At 40.4% G+C, this 22,718-nt stretch overlaps 2 protein-coding genes across 2 annotated transcripts; one reads left to right on the top strand and one right to left on the bottom strand.

The window, feature by feature from the left end:
- Window positions 1–3,795: 3,795 nt before the first annotated feature.
- lsg1 (large 60S subunit nuclear export GTPase 1) lies at window positions 3,796–11,615 on the bottom strand. The gene is made up of 14 exons (XM_068319108.1): window positions 11,410–11,615; window positions 11,040–11,166; window positions 9,852–9,972; window positions 9,667–9,753; window positions 9,448–9,534; window positions 9,291–9,351; window positions 8,768–8,944; window positions 8,226–8,573; window positions 7,888–7,989; window positions 7,635–7,778; window positions 7,102–7,225; window positions 6,799–6,878; window positions 6,363–6,533; window positions 3,796–6,279 (listed from the first exon to the last, which is right to left on the bottom strand). The coding sequence occupies exons 1-14, from the start codon at window positions 11,500–11,502 to the stop codon at window positions 6,100–6,102; spliced, it is 1,902 nt and encodes a 633-aa protein (XP_068175209.1). The 5' UTR covers window positions 11,503–11,615; the 3' UTR covers window positions 3,796–6,099.
- A 1,291-nt stretch (window positions 11,616–12,906) lies between these two features.
- fam43a (family with sequence similarity 43 member A) lies at window positions 12,907–14,841 on the top strand. The gene has a single exon (XM_068319460.1). The coding sequence runs from the start codon at window positions 13,125–13,127 to the stop codon at window positions 14,163–14,165; it is 1,041 nt and encodes a 346-aa protein (XP_068175561.1). The 5' UTR covers window positions 12,907–13,124; the 3' UTR covers window positions 14,166–14,841.
- Window positions 14,842–22,718: the final 7,877 nt, after the last annotated feature.

Here is a 22,718-nt window from a genome sequence, read left to right as displayed (position 1 = left end):
AGAGCGCTCACCCTCCTCTGTGCCAGACAGAACTTTCTGTAACAGTCCAGACATGGTGCAGGTGCAGATTTTGAAAGGTTGGGGGTGCATTGGCCAGCCTTTTACTGTTGCTTCCCTCCAAAGGGAATTTCCCTTGGCCAAAACCCACCGAAAAATACAAATATTTCAAAATATTATAACGGAGAATTGCAATGGATTATGATACTATATGTAATGTATTGTTTATCAAGTTAGTATTCCATAAAAAGTTACGTGGTGTCAGTTAGCAGAAGTAGTTTGCTCAAATTGCAAACAGGCATCAAGTACTAGTCTTTACTTCATATGACCTCATAATCTGGACCAAAGGAATATTTTTGTTTTTTCTTAGGTCCTGATTCCCATGCTAGCCAGCGCTGGTTATTTCTAATGTTAGAAAGAATTTGGACATTGAAGTAAATTACACTTTTTTTTAATGAAGACATGGGCAAGAGAATCAGATGGGTGTCAAGACTGAGAAAGACTTTAGACTTGATCTCTCTTTCTCACACACCTACGGAGACATGCACACACAAAAGAGACCATAAACATTTCCCGAAATAGCAGAGAGTAACATTGGCCCCCTATTGACAAGGCAACCATTTTCCGCTACTTCCTAAGCAGACTGGCCCAACCCAGAGCTTGTCTTTAATCAAAGATTCTTTACAGCAGAACAATTGGGCCACAAGGCAAATTGTCAAACAATTCCACCCTTCACTGTACCCCTCACCTCCACCTCAGTCAACCCAGTAAAGAACCAGAACTCAGCAGAAATGTACAAGAAACACACAGCACAATAGACAATTCAAGCTGCTGGCTGCAGTGAACGGCTCTGTTTATACAAGCAGCATTCTCCAAACTGTGTTAGTTTATCATTAACAATGATCATTTTGCAAAGCAGAAAAGAATACCTGAAGTTGTTTGCTAGCATTAGCATCTTTTTGTCAGTCTTCAGGTTGTTCTAAATATTTAGCAATTATACCAAAAAAAGTTTTTTTCATGTGACACTTTCACGCAAAAATTATTTTCTGTTGCTATGGGTTTCTCAAACAAACCAATTCTATCTAGATGGGCAGTCAGAGAGCACTCATTTCTGTCAAACCCAACTAGGTCCTCTTATTCTATCCATCCATCCATCCATCCATCCATCCATCTATCTTCCACCGCTTATCCGTAGTCGGGCCTCAGGGGCAGCAGCTTCAACAGGGAGCCCCAAACTTCCCTTTCCCCGGCCACATCCGCCAGCTCTGACTGCAGGATCCCAAGGCATTCCCAGGCCAGTGTTGAGATATAATCCCTCCACCTGGTCCCGGGTCTGCCTGGAGGTCTCCTATCAGCCCCAAAGTCTCCTCCCCAGGAACGCCTCCCTAGGGAGGCACCCCTGAGGCATCATGCCCAAACCACCTCAAATGACTCCTTTCCACGCGAAGGAGCCCCTCGCAAATAGCAGTGTTTCTCACCCTATCTCTAAGGGAGACTCTATCTGCCTGGGAAAGCCCATTTCCATCGCTTGTATCCGCGATCTTGTTCTTTAGGTCATGACCCAACGCTCATAACCATAGGTGAGAGTAGGAACGAAGATTGAACGGTAGAGAGCTTTGCCACTTGGCTTAGCTCCCTCTTTGTGGCAACAGTACGATAAAGCGACTGCAAAACTGCTCCTGCTGCCCCAATTCTCCGTCCAATCTCACGTTCCATTGTTCCTTCACTTGTGAACAAGACCCCAAGATACTTAAACTCCTTCACTTAATGAAGGACCTTGTTCCCCATGCACTCGGAGAAAGCTTTCCACCGGCTTCCTGCTAAGGACCATGGCCTCAGATTTGGAGATGCTGATCCTCATCCCTGCCGCTTCACACTCGGCTGCAAACCAGACCAGTGAGTGATGCAGGTCACAGGCCAATGATGTAAACAGGACCACATCATCTGCAAAAAGCAACCATGCAAGATTTAGTGTCTTGTTAAATCAAATAACATGGGATGATGGGAAATGTTGTTTTTTCTGTTTAAGATCAACCACAGCTGATGAAAATATGACTGACTCACACGGAGGGGGTTATTTTTTATAAAATTTGTTTGCATTATGTTGCATTATTTTCTCACTGCTAGAGTGTATTATTAAAAGTGCCTCATGTAACAAGTAAATGCATTGTTACCTTGAATGAAATTGGGGGGTTTCTTTGTGATTGTTTATTATTTGGAATGATCCATTTTACCTGATATATTTGTATAGAGACTACAGAATGAAGATTTGTAGTATATTGCAAAGCAATGATTTGTTACTATTACAGTATTAGGAATTTAGAGAATTATCGTTTGTTTTTGTTTTTTTCAGACTAGTCTGACCTGAACACTGAACATTTGTAAGATCCTGTCCTGTTCTGGACTCAACCAACTGAGAATGGATTAAGTTCAAGAGTAGGAGTTTTCACACAGCCAGATGAAGTTGTATGCTCGATCACATACAACACGCACACGTGGTACATTTTGAAAGTTCTTGGACTTCACCATGTTAACAGCACAAAGGAAATTCATGTGATTTGTTTTTTCCTGTTTGGTAAGCATTAACAAGCTGTAATTGTTTGTGCACGTACCATTTGCCTTTGTTTGTGATTGAATTACATCCTCCGTTGCTTGGTTTCTTCTACAAGCAAAGTAAGGGTGTTTCTCTTGTGGCTGTGAACATCAGAGCTTGGGAACAAAAAGCCTGTAATTTCACTCCCCCTGCAAATTCAACTGTAAACCACTCTCAAAAACTTCACTCATTTTGCTGTGTAGCTAATTTTAGACACAAAGAATGTAGAATGAAGCCGGATTCCACTTTAAGTCAAAACTTACTTCACACACATCAGTGTATTTTTACCCATGACTCTGCATGCACAGTACTACTACCCAATGTCACATGAGAGGGAAAGTTACTTGTTATAAGCCTACTAAGGAAATGTAATCTCTTAAATCCCAGAAGGAAGATATATTTCTGGAAGGTTTGGCTAAAATACAAACACAAAAATAATGTTGCTCTTTCAACACTGAAGACAGTCACTGTGATTCATTCGAGAAACTTCAATTCAACTTAGACTGTGGACATGTATCCCAAGCTTTCAACTCAGAATTTCTTTTTAAATTCCTCGGTTGAGAACGCTGATGGACTCTTTGTGTCAAAAGTACCATCTTGGGTGTGTTTTTGTAAGATAACATGATAAACTATCCTCTAGTGTGCCCTTTCATGCTTGTTGGTCTGTGCACTAGAAACTGTACCCTGAGCTTTTAAATTGCAGGGGTATCTTTATTATAAGACCTGAGTTGAATCATAAAACAATTTAACCTTATCCAGGGATCAACTTAAATGCCTCTCAACACAAATCTGTGAATGTGTTTTGAGGTCATCAGGGCACACAATCAGAGTTCTGTGATACTACTAAGCACCTGACCCTCAGATAAAACATTCTTTTAGTTAAAGCAGTTAATTTGATAATAACTTCACTGGTGAAATACACATTCACCAAGCACTAACATCTTTCACATCTTCGTGGCCTTCAGTGCTGTGTCATTCTGGGGAAAACGACACAGCACTGTCAACATGCTGTCACCACCTAGTGGCACTTTATCATACTCACAAATGTGAGGAGTGACTCATGACTACTGTATACAGCAATGAAAGGAGATATATTGATTCTGGAGTATTCATTTTGTAATAGGCTTGTTAATGTATTTATTTTCAGCACTTCTTTCTTATGAAAAAATGTCACAATAAATGCATCAGTGCATTAATACACATCCTTCATTCCTTTGTGTGAATTAATTTCCCTTCATTAGATTGATTCTCTTATTCAGATGACAATGAGACAGTCTGGCTGCTTTCAGAGGTTTTATTCATAATGCTAAAAGGCACCATTACTCTTTATACATGGTTAAATTGTCAAATTTAGCAAAGAAAGAATGTATTGTTTGAGTACCATTCAAATAAAACATGTTTCTGTGGCAACAACACAAAACAAATGTTGTTGAAGATTCTCAGTTATCCAGGTATGGTCTTGCTCTGTTGAATAAAGTCAACTGGACTTGCAGAAAAAGCTTTAAGACATTTCACCTCCCATCTTCAAGAAACTGAAGAAGCCTCTCGCATGTGACACTTTTTCTCCAAGTCCAGATGACTTTATTTGACAGGTACATTACATAAATAAGACGGGTATGAGTGAAAATCAGGTTCTGGCCTGGCCACGGGTGCACCACAGCTACTCTGAAGGTTCTGGATGATGTTATTACCTCCTTGGACTCCAAACAGATCTGCATTGCTGCCTTAATTGACTTACCCAAAGCCTTTGACTCTGTCATCCACTCCATCCTCCTGCAGAGGCTCACTAGTATTGGTCTGTCATCACACTCCTGCAACTGGTTCGCTAGCTACCTAAACAACAGACTTCAGCAAGTAAAGTCTGTAAATGTCCTGTCTGATCCTCTTACCATCAGGAAAGGGGTGCCTCAAGGTTCCATCCTGGGCCCAACGCTGTTCTCCATCTACATCAACAATGTAGCCAAGAATGCCGGCAATTCCAATTTTCACCTATATGCTGATGATACCATATTATACTCAGAGGGCTCTTCTCTTCACTCTGCAGCATCCACACTACAACTTAGTCTTACTTCTGTCGATCAGTACTTTCATGGCCTTCATCTTTCACTCAACACCAAGAAAACCAAATGCATTATTTTTGACCGGAAACATGATTCTACCACTGTCCCCCTAAAATCCTCTCTGCCGATGGCTCTGGACTGGAGTTTGTTACCAGCTATAAATACCTCGGTCTCTGGTTGGACTCATCCCTCTCCTTCACCACCCACATTAAGCACCTGCATTCAAAAGTCAAAGCTCGCCTGAGCTTCCTCTACCGGAATAAGGCCTCCTTCACCCGTTCAGCCAAACACATGCTCATGTAAATGACCATCCTGCCCATATTTGATTATGGTGACACCATCTATAGGATGGCTTCCAAATCTACTCTTAGCAAACTCGATACTCTCCACCGCTCTTTGTCATCCGTTTTGCCACAGGCGCTCCATTCAGAACTCACCACTGTGACCTGTACAACCTGGTAGACTGGACATCCCTCCACACCAGACGGCTCTACCACTGGTTTCACCTCATTTACAAATCCATACTTGGAAAAACACCTCCCTACCTCTCCTCCCTTCTACACCTCTCCCATCCTGCCCTCAATCTTAAGTCCAGTAAGCTCATCAAACTCTCCATCCCTAAAGCCCGTACTGTATTTGGTCGCAGTGCCTTTCAATTTGCTGCAGCTAATGATTGGAAAACTTTTCAAAACACCCTCAAACTCATTGTTCCCATATTACTCTGCTTTTATACAAAACCTGCACAAAATTGTAGTTGACAGCTGCACTTGTTGTCTCTCTCTTTCTCTATCTCGCTCTTTGTATTGTATTTATTTATATCTCCTGTATAATGTATAACTTTGTGTTTATTTCAGCCTTCCTCCCCACCCCCACACCTCTAAGCGCCTCTGCTCTTTGTTCAGGCTGCATTTGTAAATAAAAACCTGTTCTTAATTGCTTGCCTGGTTAAATAAAGGTTAAATAAAAAAATAAAAACTAATGACAATTTAACGGTTCAGTAAAGAACCAGAATACTGACATGAAAACATCCAATTTATTTCATAATTCATCTTCGTTATATTAACTGTATAGGACAAAATATGGGAATTTATTGGGTTCATGAAGACTTGTCTTTTGCTAATTTTCCACCTGAACATGAATAGAAATCACACCCTCAGGATGAGTGTTTCCAAAGACTGCAGAGATCTGCTGTACAGCTGGTGAACCAGTTGATGGAATGCAATTCCTTACAATGTTCTAACGGGAAAAGTGCATAAGACATTATGTTCCTTGGTTTTTTAATATCAAGACAGCTTGACCCTTCCATACTCACAGGATTATAGAGCCTGAATTCATCTACAGATTCAGCTCATTATTAAATCCTTTGCAGTCATGTGACTTGTACAGTGGGGTTTTTCCATTCCAGCTGAAACAATCTGTCATCAAAAGTGCTTTGATTTCAGATCACCCTCAGGCATCCAGATGTTTATTAAGACGGCGTAATTTTTCCTTCTTGTTCTTGTTTCCGTGTTTTTTCCAGGGCTTTCCCACCGCTTCTTCTGATCCAGCTCTTCCTGGGCCGACGGGTCCGCTGCCTGGTTTGTAGCCCATGATGGCCTGAACCCCCTTAGTGAGTGCCCGCACGTTCTCCTGAAGATAGAGATCCTGTCAGCATTCATTCAATTTCAACATTTTCCTACAAATACTGTATGATGAGAACAAATTCATCACACCTGATGGAAGAAATTCTTGTCCACTACATTTTCAATTCTCTTTATTTTATGTTTGTTGGTCATTGCAGGGACGTCGCAGCACTCGGATTCTCTGTCCTGGAACTTACTGTGCTGCGGCTGGAAGTCTTTCGGGTTAATATGTGGAGGAGGGTGGCAGTAAAGAAGCTTGCCCTGGAAGAAGTCAACATTGGTGTTTTCAGGACAGGTAGTTCTCAAGTTGCACAGCTGATTCATGAATACTGCGGCAGCAGTTGGCCAAAGACATAATAAAGTTATTTTTCTCTCATTGTACAATGAATGATTTCATAATATAAAACAAGTTCAAGGAACAGTGACAACATGCAGCTCATGGGTACCGAATTTTATAGCATGGTAGAGTTACCATGACACCAGGTTATGTTGTAAAACATGGACCATCCTCTCTGTTCTCACTTACGCTGACAAAATCCTTCAGGATGTACCGAGCCGATCTGGACTGATCAGGCTGACCGTGAGATGTCATGAAGCCTCTCATGTCTGCAATAGAAAAAAAAAAAAATCTATGTACCTATTACATAAGTCAAAATGCTTCATTATGAAGTGGAAAAAAATTACGTAGTACCTAGGCCCTTAGCTATTTCACAAACTGACACTAAAGATGGAGTTGGTGGATGTCTGTCATAGCTCATCTCTACAGATACATCCTTTGGTCTATTTATTTATTTTCTGGAGTAACACTCTAACAGTCAGGCGTTCTCACATCCATAAGCCATCAGGAGCTCCTCGGAGGTGGGATGCCTGTCAGGGTCTTCATCTTCTCGTGGTCGGATGATGTTGATCCCATACGTGCCTTCCAACACATACCGAGGGATCGTCTGACATACGTGGCAAATCTGTTAAGAACTAATATCAGCATCCAGGTAACTATTAGGAGAGGACCTGCTCTCTAGATGTAATTTCAGGTGATTATACACCTATAAAAAATGTAAATAGAATTTTCAAATTCTGCTAAAATATACCTTAAAATACTAAATGTTGTTTCAAGAATTAGGACCACATTTCCCATAACCTCTACTGGTTCCAGCTACAAATATTTTCTGCTTTTCCAGCTCTTGTTGAAAGTTATAATCCTGTTTTCTCCATCTTTTAATTAAAGTCCTACATGACTGAACATGACTGCATGTCTGGTGTACTATCAAATCTATTCAATGACATCTTTACAGCGTATCTTTTCCAAAACTAAAGCTGCTGCTGGATTCAATTGATGGTGTGAAGAAAATACACAAAGGATATCAGTGAGACTGCAGGTACATGATCCCTCATCTGATCGATGGGAAGGATTCCAGAGCAGATCATCTCAGCTTTGGTGGAAACAAAAGAAGGCATGACCAGACCTGGGCAGTCACAGAGGCACAGTCCTGGCTCCACATACAGAGTCTGTGATACATGTGAAGAAAAGGTAACATAAGCAATCACCCCAGGTTTTTCTCGTGATGGTCTTAGTGGTTTCAATTCATATTGAATGGTTTAAAGAGTACTCCCTTACCTGAAAGTGCTTAGTGTGTCCAGGTGTGGCTGAAACAGACACCTTCTTATTTCTCAGAATAGTGTTGATTGTCGAACTCTTTCCAACATTAGGATACCCGACCTAGTGGAGTCACACACGATAAAAGCAGCAATTAATTTCTTTATCAATCATAAAAATGAACTTGAATATTTTATGTGTAAGAACAGAAAGACCCGCTCTAGAAAAGCATTCTATGGATTTCAGTGGTCTTACTTTTCAAAGTACAGGCCAATCGAAACTAAACACGTAAACAAACAAAACAAACATTGAAAAAAGTATTTTCTGGGTAGACTGAATAATAGTAAATTGTTACACACCAGTCCCACTGTCAGCTGTCCTTCTTTACATCTGGGCCCAATGTGAGCAGCCTTAAACACATTCAGAAGCTCATCCTTATGCAGCAGATGGCTGGAGTTGTGGAAGAAAGACTTATTGGAGGAACCACTCATCCTTTCCTCTTCTTCACCATCTTCTGAGCAGGTGTGCCAGTCTTCATCTTCTTCTTCTTCTTCTATGGGTCCCGGCTGCTCATCCTCTATGCCATGCTCTTCATCTTCGGTTTTTACAACTTCCCCTCCATCTTCTCCCATTTGGGTCAAATCTTCATTGTCTGGCTCATTTTCCGAGTCACTGTCTTTAGAATCTGGATCCTCCAATTCCATGCCCTGGGAGACATTTTGCCTTTTTATACCGAGTTTAATACTAGAAGCAAATCTGCAAATTCTAAAGAGCAAAACTGTTCAAAATCACTATTCCAAAACAATATGAGATTGAATGTGACAGTATTCACGTCTCCCAATGATGTATGCTCTCCAAGGAATATATATTTTAACACTTGCTCAGGATTTCACCTCCTCACCTTTTCCTCTGCATCCAGTCTGTTGCTCTCAGCCAGAGCAGACCAGAAAACCACCCTCAGCCCTTGTTTCTGGAAGTACTTGGCCCACGCCAGTCTCTGCTTCCTGGTCAGCAGGTCTGCCTTATTCACCAACAGCATGTTGACCTTATGCTCTGACACTTCCTTTACATATGACTCCTGGGAGGACCAAAGAAAAGTCAAACAGAACATTCAATATTTCTGTCGATTATACTGTATGTGATATTAGTTTCTAATCTAATTAATTTTATTACCACAAAATTAATTACATTAGGTCCGAGGTTGAAAAAATTTCTATTGCAAAAATTAAGATACAAAACGAAGGAAGCAAAACTTTGTGAGACTACAATGAGTATAAAAGTTCACAAAGACATTTGAAACATGTAGATTTATTCTAGTACAGAGGGAAATATAATTAAAAAAATTAAATATGTAGTCACAGATTAGTTACGCCAAATTGTAGACATGCCTTCTCCACCAAATCAAATCTATCTGATGTACCTACCAGGTCAGGACATCTGAACAGCAAGGGATTCCTGGCATCGACAATTTGAATGAGGATGTCGCTATAGAAAATAACAGTTCTGTATTAAGGATTGCACAAGGTGGAATTGGAGACAGATGTGAGCAGAAATCTGGACACAGACGTTAATGGTTTTTACCTCCTCTCAATCACTCGCCACAGTTGTCTCCAGAATTCCAAGTTCCTTTCAAAGGGGGTTAAAATCAACTTTTGTTCCTCTTCCAGCCTTTAGAGAAAGCACTTGCAGTTAGATTGATGATGCTGATCATCAAACATTGATTAAATATTACAAATGCAACTCGATATGAAAGAAACAGACAACAAGAACAAAATAGAGACAAAATTCAGAGTAACACACTGTGCAAGCTCTCGTCTCCACTCCAAGAAGCTGTCCTTCTCTGCTTGCTGAAGTGCATCAGGACTGGTGCTTTCATCCCAGTGGGGGCTTGATATTGGGAAATTCCACAAAAAAAGAAAAACTGCGTAAAAATATTGCACAGTAATTTCATGAAATTATATTTGAGTTAAAGCTTTTCTATTCACCGTCGAGGAATTCTGAGAAAATGCTTGTTGTCTTCATGTAGTTTTGCCAGTCGGGTTCTCTCTTCAGCTGTTATTAAGCCTGCTCTAGCTTCAGCTGGCACAAACTTGATGTTGAGTTTCTCTAAAGTAAGAGACAGTCAGAAACAACAGTTGTATCAAAGGACAAAGACAAATAAGTATAAAGTCACATTTTTGACAACATTTTCATGCACTCTAGATGTACACATTTCAAGTTCCTTCAGAAAACAGGAAACATTATGCGTAATCATTTAAAAAGTGAGAATAAGTTCAAATGTGTCTCTTCCAATAATTGATTAATTTCGTGCCTAAAAATAGAGCAGACATGAAGTAGCTGCCTTCAGCGCAGCATGGTAACATACAATAAGAAAATATTTGTCCAGTAAACAGTGGGAATTTGATTGGAAAGCCAACAACTGACTGACCACATTTACAATGACGGGGACGACCCAGGACACGCTGGAGAGACTATGTCTCCCGGCTGGCCTGGGAACGCCTTGGGATTCTCCCGGAGGAGCTGGATGAAGTGGCTAGGGAGAGGGAAGTCTGGGCTTCCCTGCTTAAGCTGCTGCCCCCGCGACCCGACCCCGGATAAGCGGAAGAGAATGGATGGATGGATGGATGGACATTTACATAAAACCACTGTGTTAGAGAATAGTGTGTGCTGGATGATGAACATCTTGATATGTGTTTGACAAGGAGTACTGATAAACATATGCCACAACACACAAAAGAGACAGGTCAAATATTACATCCCGCTTCAAAGCGGTGATGTATTGTGATTGTCAGTGTTCGTCCGTCCGTTAGATAGTCCACCAAATATCTTCGCAACTGTTGCAGATAGAAAGATGAGACAAAAAGCACATTACTCGGGCGGCAAAGGGGATGAAAATGAGGTGATGACCTTGACCTTGAGAAAAACTAGGTCAAGGTCCAATTTCAACTTTTGTACACTCAAGAACCGGATAAGATAGAAAGACGAGGGAGAAGGCCAGTGGGAGTGACACCGTAGATCAAAGCAAGTACTTTGATCTACGAATGTAGTTCCGAGCACTAGCTTTGTTCTTTGACCTATTTAAGTAGGTCAGGGTAAAATTCTGAATCCGTCAGAGTTCAGAATTTTGTCATGGGATGTTGCAGTCTGTGACTGCCTTGGTTCTAGTTTTTCACCTGCAACAAACTCTGTTCCTGCCAATTCTGCAGTGGCCAGAAAGTCATCCATTGAACTCTGTTCTGTGACCGACTGCAGGTTCAACCGTCCCCAATCATAACCATCATTGAGCTCACTGGTATGAAGCTGAAATTAGACACAAAGAAATACCATTTCAAAAATATAATTTAACAGAAATGAAAGTACTGTAACATCGACGTTTATTAGAGCACGATTAAAATGAGCTTAACACTTAATATTAGTAACGTGCTGAGGATCAGTTAGAAAATAGACAACAGTGAACTCATCTTCAAAATATTATAAAAATCTATGTCAAACTTTTGTTTTTTGTCTCTTAATGTCCGTTATGAGCTTGCTGTCATGTCATACCCATGAGTCGCCCCTCTTGTTTCCCCGGCCTGCGTGGAGTTTATCTTTTATCAGAGCCCTGCCCAGTCCGCCTCCTGCCTTTTTCTTACCCATACTAACGTTATCTTTTTTTCAATTCACACAAAACATATGATATAATATATATTGGTAGGGTAACAAAAATGTTATCTGCATTAGCCACTGCTACCCATGTGCAAATTGTTGTTGTCGAAAGAACCGGAAGTGGCATAAACCAATCGAGTATCATATCCGGAGGATTGAACATCAACATTTAGAACGAATTTATTCGGAACAATGACTTCTATACAATTTGGTACCATTTCATCTATATTCAAAAACTATAATGAATATTCTGTCTCAAAGGCGCTGTATCTAACCCGTTCTATCTCTCTATTTAAGCACAAATAAAACATGCTTATGGTATAGTCCGCGGGTTGGTCCAGCTGTCAATAATGATCTGGCGAAAATGAGACCGTAATCATTAGTTCCTTTTAGCAATCTTGTCGTTGCTAAAAATTATAGTTTTATTTTATTGCTAAAATTTGTATTTTAGAAATGTGTTAATGTAGTTGCTAAAATATATAAATATATTTCAACAATAAGTTGAAATTCCTGCATTTAAGTTTAATGTAGCGTAACTAGTAACAATTTATAGTTAGTCACACACGGGCACTTCGAATATAAACCACAAGAGGGCAGCATGAACAAGCAGTACAGTATACCAGACTGCACACCGCTACTAACAATATTTAGACGTCGGCGGCTTTTTTAAGTTTTACAATTTATGTATTGTGTAATGTGACGCAATGTTAACTCACTCCGGCCACTACGGTTTGTGTATGTGTGTAGTTATTATTACATCCCACTTCAAATCGGTGATGTATTGTAATTGTAATTTTCAGTGTCCGTCCGTCCGTTAGTCCACTAAATATCTTTGCAACCATTGCAGATAGAAAGATGAAACAAAACATTACTCGGGCGGCAAAGGGGATGAAAATGAGATGATGGCATTGACCTTGAGAAAACTAGGTCAGAGTCAAATTTCAACTTTTGTACACTCAGGAACCGGATAATAGAAAGACGAGGGAAAGGCCAGTGTGAGCAAGACCATAGATCAAAGCCACTGCCTTGATCTATGAAAGTAGGTCCGAGCACTAGCTCCGATCTTTGACCTATGCAAATAGGTCAGGGTAAAAATTTTGAATTCAGGGGTGTCGTGGGATGTTGCAGTCTGTGACTGCATTGGTTCTTGTTATCATCATCATCGTCATCACCACCACCATCATCATCATAGTTATTATTATTATTATTATTATTATGAGTAGTAGTCGTATTTATTATGTTTTATTTTATTTCTAAAGTATGCCTGAATGCCTCGATGATCAGTGTACCACAAACCAACACGTCCTTTCTCGTTGCGGACCTCCCCCACAGCATATAAAATGGTCTCTCCCAGTATATAAACTGAGAAACTCGCCTTACAGCAGTTTATTCTAGCGTACAACTGAGAACGATGAGAACCAATCAAAATGGGCAAGAGGACAGTAGAGGATGAGCACTTGAAGGACAGAGTATCTGCGTTCTCTTCTCATAGAGTAGGTAAACTACCTGTCAGGGGAGTAAACGCCTCTGGAATTTAACAGAAACACAAAAGTGTAGTTTTTTTTTCTGCGTCTCTCAGTAGACTTTTACTGTTGATTTGAAACAGTAGTAAAATGCTGCCGTGGAAGAAGAATAAGTTTGACCTAATTGAGGAAGACAAGCAGTCCAAGCAGAAGGGCTATGCGGTGAGTCTCAACTACTCCGCGCTCACGTCCTTCGCCAAATCCTGCCCTGAGAGCGCAATCAACAGGGTAGGTAACATGTTCAAGTCCAAAAGGAAAAAGGTGAAGATCACCAGCGAGGACCCCACGTACACGGTGCTCTACCTGGGGAACGCCACTACTATCCAGTCCAAGGGAGACGGCTGCACGGACGTCGCGGTGAGCAAGATCTGGGGCAAAAGCGAAATGGGCAAGAACGGCACCAAGATGAGGCTGACCATCAGCTCGCAGGGCATCCGGATGGTGCATGTGGACGACAAGGCGAGGAGACCGGGACACTTGTACTTGCTTCACCGGATAACGTACTGCGTGGCCGACCCGAGACTACCCAAGGTTTTCGCCTGGATTTACCGGCACGAAATGAAACATAAAGCCGTGATGCTGCGGTGCCACGCGGTGCTGGTGTCCAAGCCGGAGAAGGCAAAAGCCATGGCGCTGCTGCTGTACCAAACTTCTGCCACGGCCTTGGCTGAGTTCAAAAGACTCAAACGGAGGGACGATGCGAGGCACCAGCAGCAACAGCTGATAGGGGAACAAACTATCCCGTTAGTCCCGCTCAGGAAGCTGCTGAACGGACAGTGTTACTACAAACCCCCGGTGGAGCGCAGCCGGAGCGCGCCCAAGCTGGGCTCCATCACTGAGGACTTGATCGGGGAGGAGGAAGAGGAGAAAGCAATGCACTTTGAGTGTGAGGACATTCTGGACACAAACGGTGATTGTGGAGCAAACGGAAAACAGGAGTTAACTCAGATTATTAATGATTTAGGAGAGATGAGCATAGGAAACGACGTGCAGACACTGAAGGCTGATCTCCGAGTCACCAGGCTTCTATCCGGAGAGAGCACAGGGAGTGAATCCTCCATCGAGAGCAACCAGGAGCCCCCTCTGCTCAGTAATGGGTTTCAGGAGGTCAAGGTGCAGGAAGTCTCCTGAATAATATTAGACATTTCTGAGCCTCTCTGACGCATTGTTTTGTTGTCTCCGCAAGAAACATTTCCTCTGTCGTCAAGTTAGTTGTTGGAGATTGTTTGTCAAATTTGTGCCTCGCATACTGTGATCCAGAAAAGGTCATCTATGGTTCTGGAACAATTTAACGTTAGAAAAACACTGACGACAAATGGAAAGACAAGAGTGTGTCCATTTGAGAGATGAGTAGTGGAAGCAGCAAAATCCTTTCTACACAAAACGCTAATTCCATCCCTTTAATTTAAGAGGATTTTGTTGTTGCCTCAATCCGGTTTAGCACATTATTTTTCTCTTAAAAGCTGAAAAAGATAATGGAAAACATTCTATTAATAAATTTGCCTCAGAAGTGGGTTTCAACAGGCATTCTCAGTTTTCCTGTCAGGGGTCTTTTGTAGCCTGTTCATTTATTTTATTTTGCACCATTGTAGAAATCATTCAAGTACCAATGCTGACCCCATGTACATGATGTTTGTTGGTATGTTGTCTGAAACATAAAAGTCATATCTTTGCTGTGCAAAAGAAAAACAAAAGATGTAAATAAAACATGTTTTAAGAGTACATATGTTATTTTTAAAGAATACAAAAGAATAAATGTTTGTTATGTGAACATCATAGAATTATCAATAAAAAAAAGAAAACGACATGATGCTTTTGACGTTCATTCTTAAATTACCACTGGAAAAACATGTTAGCTGTGTTTTTCACGTGCTTCCTTTTATGTGACTGGGGATTTACCTGTATCAAATCAAAGTGAGATATGCATTGCTCACTAATGGCAAAAAAGTGTTTCTCACCTGTGTCGTTTTATATAGATATTAGTGGAATGTGTTTTTTTGTTGTTGTTTCTTTTTCCTTTTGTCATATTTCTTAGAGAAAACAGGCTGTGGAGTCTATTGAGTTAAGGTCCTGAACACTCATTCATTGTTATTCGCCTCGGGGAGGTTGGCCACACAGAAGAACATCACCATGAGCAAAAGCAGTTAACATGTTACGTGGCTCTTTGATGACAAGGCAGCTGAAGCACCCAGGGTCTTTAAAGACCATGATTATTTTTATTAGGTGGTACATCTGCCCTCCTTCAAAGAGTATGCACAGGGTCAGAAACAGTAAAGTACAGACGTGTTCTCCTATGTTGCATTACATGTATAGAAATCTATATTTAAGTCATGAAGATGAAGAAAAACATTTCTTCTCATTTATTTCAATTACTGGACTCAGAACAGATGAGCTAATACTGCCAGTTCAACTGTCCAAAGCATGCAAGGACATCAGGCTAAAATGTCTGACACCTACAGCACCTGAGTTCTGAGATGTAAGTCTCTTGACAACGTACATTTTCATGCAAAGCAACATTTTCACACAGTGGTCATTTGGCTGAGACAGATGTGACATTATCAGATGGAACACACAGATATTAATACACTGATCAATGTCGGCCAATAATACCAAGCATCTGTCTTGCCAGAGCCGCTCCCTGAAGGCCAGACAGCACACCAAGATTCTCTTCCTAAGCCAAGTTTATTCCAGCAACATTGATGGTCTGGTACTCCACAATAACAAGGATGAGTAACAGATGCACAGCGTGAAAACAGGCATGCCGTTACCCAGAGGATGCTTATGTGGATGGAGATTGTTATCTGGACTGAAATGGTCACCCTAAGCCATGCTAAGGTATTTGCTGAAAACGACACACTCCTGCCATGGGTTAAGAGTGAAAACCAGACACACAGGGTTAATATATTTCAGCCAGCAGTTGGCGAGTGCTATAAAAAGCTTCTAAGCGGCTCATTATGAATTTATGTGCTTTCAGGAGGTGAGCACGCACGCTCATACGCATGCTCAAGTCCAAACCTGTTGTCGCTTTTTCGGCTTGTGAAATGGTAATTGTGCGAATAAGTTTCAACAGAAACAAGATGTAGAAAGTCACGCTAACACTGGAAAGACAGCGTGATATCATCAGCGTATGAACAGCTTGACGTAGTGTGTGGACAGCCACATAAACATATAGACTAGAGGCACATGCCATATATCTGGCATTCCTGCTTTTCACAACTGCATTTATCTGTGGATATTTCCCTGACCTTTGAGAATTTAGGCTGGAGACGATAGTCACCCACCCACCCCCCCGGCCTTTGCAAAAACAACAGCTGTCTTGGAATCCTTCAAGGCTACGTAGATACGAGCCACAAAAACAGCAAGTCCATCCATGTAATTAAAGATAAGGAAGTGTTTGCGCAGAACAATCTCATTTCACATGCAAGGAAATGGAGGATTCCTGTCTGATAAGAGATCGTTTAAAATAAAACAAGCTTTGTGATATTCACATGACACACTTTTCCCTTGGACAAATAATCAAGTGTTTATGTTACCTGCTGCCTTGTATGTGAGAGTCACAGTGAAAACAGTTTTAAAAAGCCGGCAAGAGAAGATTGTCAATCTAAAAAATCAAGGATGATGCTGCAGGGTTTTAGTGTTTGCTCACTTGTCTTAAAAGAACTGAAAAGTTATTCATTTTAATGATAATAATTTGTTAATAAAATGATGCCATGTGTTTTTTAAAGAAAACACAATGCCCATATCTACCACCACTCGTTGTTTGAAACCTTGAAGGAAGATGGGCCGGAATAGATCGCATTACGTATGTTTGTTTAATGGATTGAGGATTTTTTGGTTACTTTCTTTAATAGTGACAGATTATACAACATGTTGTTTTCTGCTGACAGGGCTAGCATGGCGTTCAGTAGAGCAAACCGCATCGGTCGCCTGATTCAATCAAAAAAGATGCAAAGTCAAACTAATAGCCCACTGACCATAAATTAAGTTCACTGTCAAAGTCAGAGACAACAAATGAACACAGATGAAATAAAACAGGCATCTCAGGAGGAACAATAGGTTGATAAAAAGAAAAACAAACTGAACCAACTAATCACACATGTTCATACCACAAAAACACAACAACCAGAACAACTGAAGAACCTCTTCTAAGTATGCCTGATACATTTTTCTTTCTTACATTTTCCCTCGTCCACCCATATCCAAACCACAATTGAATGGGGTCTATTCAGGTCCCAGATAAAGAATCGGCCATATTGATGTGGTTAGTGTCTGAATTTGTGCCATTTTGGTGCAGATCCAAATACAATTCTGGCTCCACCTCACTTAAATAGAAATATAAGTTTGCCCTGTGAATTACGGTTTCAGGACAAGGGATTTGATTTTGGATAAGAGGCGATGAATGTTGGCATTGACACAGGAATGTGCTCTAATTTAATATAAAAGATCTTTGAAAATATAAATACTTTTGAGACTCCAGCAAACATACAGTATATGTCTTTGCTGAATAGTTGACTTACTCTTTTCGGATTAAAAGATTTTGCTGACCCTTTTCTTTATGTAGAACACAGGTTTAAACGAACATTAATCATTCTCCTTGTACGTGCAACTTGCTTCTCTCTGCAGGGATGAAAACCATCACAGTAAATCACTCTATAATTCACTAAGAAACTAATATTTTAAGTATACACAAACATTAAAGAAAGAAAAATAGTGTACGTCAGACATGCACTCGTTGCCTGGTCTGAAACAGCAGCAGACTAGTTTCCGAATTAATGGCTAGTGGAACACAGCTGTGGGCCATCGCTGCACCACATCATTCAGTTGACACGTGGATTCAGTTTGAACCTTGCTAGAAACGTTGTTGGTCAATAATGCATGACAATGAGTGGGAAAACACTAGAGCCATTAGATCCTTGCCTGGATCTGATTACCGCAGTAACAGCAGTAAGATGACACAGGGATTGAATCACAGCAGACGGCTGGTAAATACTCTCGCCTGTGGAAACATAAACAAATCTCCAGGAACAGTTGCAGGGACAAACAAGTCCCAGCATGCCCTTGGATCACAATGACGCAGACTGCGCTAGAGAGGAGAAGGTGTGGTGTAGACAAGCACAATATAACACTAAAACTTGTAACATGGAAGTATAGAGTTTCAGTTCTCTTTTGCGGTCACTGTTTAGGATCATTTAATTTACAGCATGCAATAAGTTAGCGCTAAACCAACATGTTATACAATTGATATAAGCAAGCAATATTGTTCTATATGTGTCAACATGAAGCCTTTTCATAGATTACAACACACAAATATCTGATTTTCTTTTGCGCTACTCATGTTCTGTTGGCAAGTCTAACCCTAATGCCTCATGTGTGCAGTTACATGTAATTCTTACTTGTTCTATGACTCATTTCAGATCCTCTAAACTAATGGACAGATACTTCTAGAGGGCAGATACTTCAATGGGTAAAGACCAACGTGCAATCAATCATTACAGAGAAAATGTGTCCATAAAAATCAGCTGAGTCTGTAGAAGATAAAAACAAAAGTCTGTGAATTTAAACAGTTGCGCAGGATAGGTTATGTAATCCACAATCTTGTTGGAAAAATAACATTTTTGATAAAACAAAAGGAGATTGTGGCTGTTTTAGAAGACACAACATGTTTTTAGCTAAATGCTGACTTGACTGACGTTGAGAAGTAATGTGTAACTGCTTTGCCAGCTATGTTTATTTTGTTAGCGTGCGGTTCTTGAAATTTGGAACAAATAGAGCTGTAAAAATATTTTGTAACAACATCATTACTGGCATTCTTAATATGCATTGTTGCTGCTATGGTTAATCAGTTAATCACATGAATGAAAATGAGGAACATTAAATAAAGATTTTGGCCAATGTGGATGCAAGAGCAGTCGATAGCAACTATTGCTTGACCTTGTATCACCATTAGGATGAAGAGGTATTTAACAAGAAAAGAGAAAACCGACTTGTTATTGGCAATATATTAAAAGTCAGAACCACAGAGATTTATCATCTGGGAACTATCAACGTCCACACAAAATATAAGGACTCTGTATTAAAAATGAACTGTGGAATTTTAATCCATTTAGCTTCACACTTGAGGCTAAATGGAAATAGCAAAAAATGAAAAATGGAATAAAAAGTTTTGCAGGACTTAGTATTCCTCAGCAAGAACCATAGCCTCGGTTCACCCACACACCATTGCAGATACTTACAGAGTATTTCATCATTGTGCAATGAGCCATCATTCAACTTCAAACCAGAGTCCAGCCTACAGTTTCCCCAGTGAATCGTTCTTGCTGAGTGTCTCACATGTCACTTTTTAGTTGGTCTCCCTACAGTCTGCTGGTGTAATGAGCCATGCCAGTGTCTATGGCCTGAGCCCCACAGGAGAAATTTTAGATCTCACTGTGTCCCATTCAGCCATCGGTGCTCTTGCTTTCCACATGTTCAATGGAGAGCCATTGATTTCAGCAGTGTTATTTTTGTCTTTCATGAGGAGGAAATGGAATAATGACAGAGCAGAGAGAAAACCACTGGGTGATTCTCAGTCAAACCTGCTTTCTGAGTAAAATTCAGAATCCAAAATAGACGTTGTGAAGAATTTTGGTGTTTTAGACGAGATACTAATGAACACATTGTGCAGCGGTAGCCTCGGCTGTTATTGTTCAACAAAGTGAGAACAAGTTCTGTGAATCTTTGTTTAGTGTATAATGTGGCTTTACTTTCCACATGTGTACAAATATGAGGAAACTAAATCAAAACCAAAATCCACAATTTCATTGTTTCAAATCCAGACAGGAAACAGATGCAGCGTCCAACACCTTAAGTCTTGTGCTCGTCCCATAGGATGTACATGTTTCTGTGTGTGAATGTTTGTATGTGCTTTTATAAGCTGACAGGAAAGAATGATGCATTGAAGCAAATGTGAAGGAAACATTACGATAAAATCCACAGATTTGAAGAGCATAAACCAAAAAAGAGTAAATGTTTAAGCACTATAAAAAGTCTTCAGTTGTGTTGATCTGTCTTGGACCTCACTGTGGTTTTATGAATGGCTGTTATCTCCACAATAAACATTTTATCACCAGGGCGCTGGAGGTTTTGTGCTGAGAGTGTGTTTTAATGCTGATGTAGACCTTGAATCTCATTCACGAGGGTGCGCCACTTTTGAGCACAAGAGACTCAGACTCAGAGATTCCCCACAGCCACCAGTCAGATAAATCAAATATCAACTTTCCACTGACCCGTCACAGTGTTACTGATGGATCCTGTACAGCCTGATCACTGTATTCAGATCAAGTCTGGGCAGGGCATTGTTTACATGCTGCTGCCAAGTATTGACAGCTTGTTGCTGATGTGACAGGGGATCAGACATTCTGTTGTTTGGTGAATGCTTCATTTATTACTATTTTACCAGAATGTCAAATCAATATCCTTCAACCTGCTGCCCAGCTTAAAAGTATTCAATAAAAACCCCGATCAGTTATATGCAATCACCTTTAAACTTGTTTAAAATTGTTTTTTTCATCCATTTACATATTTTGGTACAGACTTCATGGCTCTCATGTTAATGGTGTCACAAAGGAACTGAAATGATGCTACTTTTGCTGCTCTTTACATTCAAAATACCTTTAAGTAGAAATATGGCATACAACTGAAAACAAAACAGAGAAAAGACATTTTTAATATTGGTCAGTAACAATTCATAAGGGGCCAGAGAGAAAAAGGTGAGGAGACCACTGAATGTAGACAACTAGAGCATGATAACATGCAACAGGAAGAAAAAAAAGCACAAAAATATGAAAGTATGGACTGATGACTCTGGATTGCAAAGCATTTCATGTTTTTGGTTTCTCCATCATAAAAAAACACACAATTTCTTATACTTAATATAGTTATGAATTGAAAACAATCAGTTGGCTTTATCTTGTATATTTAGTAGGAACACAAAGATAAACTCAGCCCCCACAGGAAGTTGTGGGTTCAAAGAGGGAGACATCTATTTTTGGCAATAATAGGTCAAATGTGTTGATCTGTTTCAGCAGTACGGACATTTTTGCACAGTTATGCAGAATGCATGAAGACTGGCTTTCCAACAGTTATTGTGAAAGCAACATGGCAACTTTCTGCAAGGACTGTCGAATGTAACAGTCATATAACAAACCATGTAGGATAAGGAAGGACAATTACTTTCCTTTAATAAGCTTGAAATGTACAGAAGATGTTGCTAGTGATATTTGTTGATGGCAAATGTTGATGAAAAAGATTTCTATGCATTTATATGCTGTTATTGTGTTTGTGTGTGTGTCTGGCCACGGCATATATGCATGGTTCCTCCACGTGAATCAAATGCACACCGTGACCAGTCCACTCATCACGCTCTCAAGCACATTTTAGGCAGCTATTCACTTCAGTCTGAAAAGTCATTGTGGTGCTGAAGCTGCAGCCAGACTATTTTTCAAATGATTGTTTGATCTCCTTTGCCTCATTGAATCCTTCTCACTCTGTTCTGTGCCCCAGGCCCTTTGCACACCTCTGAACCTTTGTTTGTCTGTCTTTCCTTACACCATACCAGCACTCCAGTGCTGCTGCATCATTTAACTCATCATCTTGTTTCAGAATTCTGCATTATTATAGCCCATAGTTTGATAGCAACGCAACACTTTTTCTGGGAGAAACTAGACTATGAATTTTAAGTACATCCTAAGGTGGCCTTTTATAGTGCTCCAGTCACATCAAGCAAGTTATGCAGGAGTGAATGCTGGTAGAAAAGGAAAGAGTTTTTTGTAGACACAATTTACTGTAACTGCAATTTGTCACATTTGTCTCCATTTTTTCTCCTAAACTAGATTAACGTCTCTCATTTCCTTGTTATTCTCACAAAAACTTGTACTATAGCAAACTTACACTATACTAAAACAGTCTACATCATTTCAACATTTCAAACAGTTTGTGCTCACAACTCAGTGTTGAATGATGGAAAATGCTACAGTTCCTAATACTAACTCTCACATGGGAAAGCATTATTGAATTTCATAGTATGTCAACTGAACTCCAAGTGAAAGAGCCCAAAGTTGCACGGCAAAGTCGGTGTTAAAAAAAACAAACTTGTAACAGCAATACAGCCATGGTTTGCAGCGTGACCCAGAAGGAGTACTTACAAAAAATGAACAATTCACTCAATAGTCATTCTGGAAATGATACAGACAATAAAAGATTTCATATTTATTTAATGAATCTACATTATATTCTCACATTTTTTTTCTCACATCAGGTGAGTTCAACTAGGTTTTCAGTCAAAAGCAGCCCTGTGGTGGATCATGCTACATTGGTGTTGTCAACATTTCCCAGCCATATGTGGCTGGCGCTGGGGGGTTTAGCCAGATGGCATTTCATCTCTTCCAAGCCTCTTAAAGCCTCTTAAGACACAGGCTACAAGCTGCAAGAAACTACAGAACAACCTTACCGGCCTTCCGCTGCCAGACTGTAATCTCACCCCCCCCACAATGCCGTCTCCATGGAATTAGCATGTCATCAGGTCTCATGAGCTACACACCACCTAGGAAACACACACACACGCACGCACACACGCACACACGCATGCACACACACACACACACACACACACACACACACACACACACACACACACACACACACACA

Source organism: Antennarius striatus, chromosome 7, assembly GCF_040054535.1.
Source record: "Antennarius striatus isolate MH-2024 chromosome 7, ASM4005453v1, whole genome shotgun sequence".
Lineage (NCBI taxonomy): Eukaryota > Metazoa > Chordata > Actinopteri > Lophiiformes > Antennariidae > Antennarius > Antennarius striatus.
Note: the sequence above shows the minus strand (reverse complement) of the source record. Positions and strands in the feature narration are given on the sequence as shown.